General features: G+C 37.2%; 1 protein-coding gene across 1 annotated transcript in view; it reads left to right on the top strand.

The window, feature by feature from the left end:
* Window positions 1-4,324, top strand: part of MMP12 (matrix metallopeptidase 12) — a 13,351-nt gene extending 9,027 nt beyond the window's left edge. The window contains exons 8-11 of the mRNA XM_032427911.1: window positions 1,513-1,646; window positions 2,013-2,172; window positions 2,883-2,986; window positions 3,911-4,324. Coding sequence (XP_032283802.1) covers window positions 1,513-1,646; window positions 2,013-2,172; window positions 2,883-2,986; window positions 3,911-4,011 — 499 coding nt within the window. The 3' untranslated portion in view covers window positions 4,012-4,324. The remainder of the gene's footprint in view (window positions 1-1,512; window positions 1,647-2,012; window positions 2,173-2,882; window positions 2,987-3,910) is intronic.
* The last annotated feature ends 652 nt before the right edge of the window (window positions 4,325-4,976 follow it).

The raw sequence follows: 4,976 nt of genomic DNA, 5'->3' as shown, positions 1-4,976 counted from the left end.
TTTTTGCATCCATGTCCATCAGGGATATTGGCCTGCAATTTTCTTTTTCTTTTTCTTCTTCTTCTTCTTCTTTTTTTTTTTTTTTTTTTACAGTGTCTTTGTCTGGTTTTGGTATCAGGGTGATGGTGGCCTTGTGCAATGAGTTTGGGAACATTCTTTCCTCTTCTTTTTTTTTTGGAATAATTTGGAATAATTTAATCTTCTTTAATTATTTGGTAGAATTCACCTGTGAAACTGTTTGGTCCTGGATTTTTGTTTGTTGGGAGTTTTTGATTACTGATTCAATTTCATTTCTAATAATGGGTCTATTCAAATTTTCTATTTCTCCCAGATTCAGTCTTAGAAGATTGTATATTTCTGGGAATTTATATCAATTTTTTTTTTAGTTGTCCAATTTATTCACATATAATTGTTAATAGTAGTCTTTTATGATCTTTTGTATTTCTGTGGAATCAGTTGTAACTTCTCCTCCATTTCTGAATTTACTTATTTGAGTCCTCTGTCTTTTTTCTTGATGAATCTGGATAAAAGCTTACCAATTTTGTTTATCTTTTGAAAGAACAAGCTCTTAGTTTCATTGATCTTGAAAATATTTTTTTAGTCTTTATTTCATTTATTTCCACTCCAATCTTTATTATTTCCTTCTTGCAACTATCTTTGGCCTTTGTTTGTTCTTTTTTTAGTTCCTCAGGTGTAAGGTTAGATTATTTATTTGAGGGGCACCTGGGTGGCTCAGTCAGTTGGGCATCTGCCTTTGGCTCAGGTCATGATCCTAGGGTCCTGGGATTGAGCCCTGCATCAGGCTCCCTGTTTATCAGGGAACCTGCTTCTCCCTTTCCTTCTGCCACTCCCCCTGCTTGTGCTCTCTCACTCTCTCTCTCTCCTTGTGTCAAATAAATAGATAAAATCTTTTTAAAATAAAGATTATTTATTTGAGATTTCTCTTGTTTTATGAGGTAGGCCTGTATCGATATGAAATTCCCTCTTAGAACTTTTTTGCTGCATCCCCAAGATTTTAGAATGTTATGTTTTTATTTTCATTTGCCCCAAGGTATTTTTATTTTTGATTTCTTCATTTCTTCATTGGTTGTTTAGTAGCACATTATTCAGTTTCTACATTTATAGAGGTTTTTCCAGTTTTCTTCTTGTCATTGATCTCTAGTCTCATTATTCTCCATTCCTGAGATTCAAAAACCGAGACATTGGGATAAATAACTTCTTTTAGATTACAAAACTAGTAAAGGAATTGTGGGTGCAGACTAGAACCTAGATCTCTTGATTTCAAGTATCAGAGTATTTTCATATGGTGGCTTGCCCATTAGAATTATTGTTATTATAAAAGAATTAATTAAGATCCATTCCTTGTGGTGCTCCTATCAAGACATCCACAGAACAGAATGTGAGGATATTGGAAAAAACCCATTAAGTCATTTCACATGTCCTTCCCAGTGACCATTTCATGGTTCTTGAGTCTACAGTGATTTTTAACATGTGTTAAATGTTTTTCATCAGATTCTTCTGGTGGAGGTATCCTGAGAGTCCAATGAGCAATGCTAGTTTAATTTCTTCTTTGTGGCCAACCTTACCATCTGGCATTCAAGCTGCTTATGAAGTTGGAGCCAGAAATCAAGTTTTTCTTTTTAAAGGTAACTCTAATGTTTAGTTTGCTACTAAGTCTACTTCAAGGAAGAGAATAAATGAAGGAAATACTACTGATTTTTATAAACGTAGAAAAAAGCACTCCAGACTTAATTAATGGTGAGTCTGAACTATGAGCTAAAAGTAGTTTAAATACCTAGGTAATGTGTAAAAATTTCAGGAAAAGTTTGTTTAATATAAGATCATAATACTTGTGACAAAAGTACAGGACCATAGGAGACAAACCATGTTGAAGAACAAGGAGCAGTATGTTTTGGAACTATGGGTAAAGAATGATGTTGTTTGTAGTGAGTCAGTATTTATATTGCTGTTTTTGTATGATTCCAATGTATCCTCTCTGTTTCTCTTCACAGATGATAAGTACTGGTTAATTAGCAATTTGAGACCACAACCACGCTACCCCAAGAACATACATTCTTTGGGCTTTCCTGACTTTGTGAAAAAAATTGATGCAGCTGTTTTTAACCCACTTCTCCATAAGACCTACTTCTTTGTAGATAATCAATATTGGAGGTGAGCTTTAATGATTGGTAACATGACTCCTAAAATTCATGAAATGGGCAGGGAATGGGGTTTTCAGTAGGGAGTCTTTCTAATGTAAATTCCCAAGGATCCTTGACCTTCCTAAGGGAAGAATCAAGAGAACATAGATCTGGACTAGTTATTGTCTTCCTAGTTCTGTTCCCTGGACTTTGGGATTCTGATTTGAGATAGCACATAATGTGTTTTTAAAAGGAATACTTTATAAATAGAATGTCACGTCATGAATCACAGTGGAAGCACATCGGAGAACAGGGGCATAGACGTCCGAGACACAGTGTTCACAGTCTCTTCAGGGAGTGTACTCTTTTCAGACTCCTTTTTATAACCGCTGGACCCAAGGAGACAAATGAGGAAACCATCTTCTGAGTGGCACTGAGTGCTGCAAGGTCTTCGCTGCAGGAAATTAGACAGTCGGGTTCTCTAAAGCACTGGCGGGGGCAGTGTGCAGGAGTGGGGAAAGTTCCTGACCGGAAGTGAGGACCCCTAGGGTCTGAGTCCTGTAGGGGCTTGGAATAAGTCAGTGAACTGTTTAGGTCCTTGGTTTTCTTATCAATGCAAGGAAAAGTCTTTCAAGAGAGAATAGGTGGGTTTTGTGGTTCATGTCATGAAATATCAAGCTCTTCATCATGAAATCCATTTTTTTTTTTGATGGAGGTCCTACTGATTATTTCTTTGCTCAGGTACGATGAGAGGAGACAATTCATGGACCCAGGTTATCCCAAATTGATTACCAAATACTTTCCAGGAATTAGACCTACAATTGATGCAGTCTACTATTATAACAGTAAGTAGATTGGGAAGCTATGAAGATACTGGAAATCCCCTTTTAAAACACTGATGATGATAAAGCCTTCGAGGTCAGAGAACGGGGATTCAAACCGGGAAGAACAGGAGGACCGTGCAGTTCTCCGTAGGGCCGCAGAGGGAAAACTCATAGCCTGCTTGGTTTAGCATAGGTGGGCTCAAAGAATGAGTGACATAGAACAAGCAGTAGTTCTAGAGTGGTTTAGTGGGTGGGAGCATATGATTGTCGCCACATGCATGCGCCTGAGTTTCTGGAATGTCTGATCGCATCAGACCACACAGTGTATGCAGATGAGCATGTAGCAAGACTCAGGCAAGCTGGGCTCACCTACTTTCCTACACCTTGAATCTTTGACCTTCCTTGCAGAAGCTCCCACCCTGCATGGGCTCTCGTGGACTAGGGTGGGGATACGAAACACTTGAGTTTGTTGGCGTTTGTGTCTGGGAATATCTTCAGGCAAGGTCAGCCGAAGCAAACTGTCGGCTAGGCCAAGGCATTTTGTTTTCATCCCCCCACCATGTCTTTCTTACTCCTCCATCAGGGCCTCTGTGTGCCCCACCTGCGCCCAATTTCTTCCCTCCCAGATGAGTTCTCCACCTGGAGTGTGGCTTTTCAAAAACAGTCACATCTTCAGAGTCAGCTTTTAAAACCAAACAATCTTCTCAATGAAATTAATGAAGATATTTAGTGGTGAAATGATGGGCAGTAAACAGATATCCAAGGGCAGGACATCCAGCATAGGGGCCCAACATTTATATTATCAAATGTCTATTATAGGTCATCTATAAAATTTGGTCTACTATAGATAATCTATAAAAGCACAGATCTGTGTTTTCTTCTTTTTTTATTTTTTAAAGAAATGCAAGTGAAGAATTAAACTACTCAATTTGTTTTCATTTTTAGGACACTATTATTTCTTCCAGAGATCTGACATATTTGAATATGATGTCGTATCCCAACGTGTCACCAAAATGCTGAAACAAAATATCAAGTTAGGTTGTTAGGAATGGTATAATTAGTGATGTTGGTCGATTCACTTCAGTTAAATAAGTATTTATTCCATACTTGCTATGTGCCCAGTGATGTGTGTCTTAAAATAAAGTAAAATCTATAGGCCATAGATAAATTATCATATAGATAGGTGACTATACAAACTACGTAAGATTTTTTTATTTTGAAAACCCTCCTTGTCAATTTTTACTTGATTCAACTATTAAGCTTGGAAACAGACACTTTTTCAAGGGGAAACAGAATATCTTGGTCCTTGAACATCCCAGAACTGAGAAATTATCATTATTTCTTTGCCTTAACTAACTTTAAGCAATGCTTAGTTTCTGTGGCCATTAAATGCTTCAGCAAGTATATCATTTTAATTCTTTTGGAGTAAAAACAGAATATACCAGAAAATGACATTTAGTGTAAGTAACATATAAGTAAATTATATAATTATGGTGATAATGTTATTTTATTCTCTTGTCAGTGTTGATTTTTCTAAATCTTAAAGTATATACATATATATATTTTTTTCCTTTTGCTTAAATAAAAACTCTGAAAGAAAGTATTTGGTTTCTGAGAATTTTTTATGGAAAAACAATGTGTATTTCGAAAATAGTTCTGGACCTACTCCTAAATAAAGCGAGTCTCTACATAACTGTACCAAGTGGTGAATGGGAATATGGCAAAGGGGAAAAAGTTGTATTTGCCTTGGCAGCTTGTCAAAGGCCACATAAATCCCTGGTCTGGAGTCAGGGAAGCGTTCTCCAGACTGTGTGTGAGCCCGAGGAGCACGCCCAACATATGATGATGAGCCTGGAGAGGAAATGTCATGGGAACTTCCCGTTCTCGTATAATTTCCACTGCAGCTCAGGCCTTACAACGTGGGCCACGTAATTGACAAGACATTAAATCTCAGCTTCCTTAACTTTAGGAAAAAGCAGTAGTGTTAGCCACCTCATAGATTTATTGAGAA

Source organism: Phoca vitulina, unplaced genomic scaffold (genome assembly GCF_004348235.1).
Source record: "Phoca vitulina isolate PV1807 unplaced genomic scaffold, GSC_HSeal_1.0 scaffold38, whole genome shotgun sequence".
NCBI lineage: Eukaryota > Metazoa > Chordata > Mammalia > Carnivora > Phocidae > Phoca > Phoca vitulina.
Note: the sequence above shows the minus strand (reverse complement) of the source record. Positions and strands in the feature narration are given on the sequence as shown.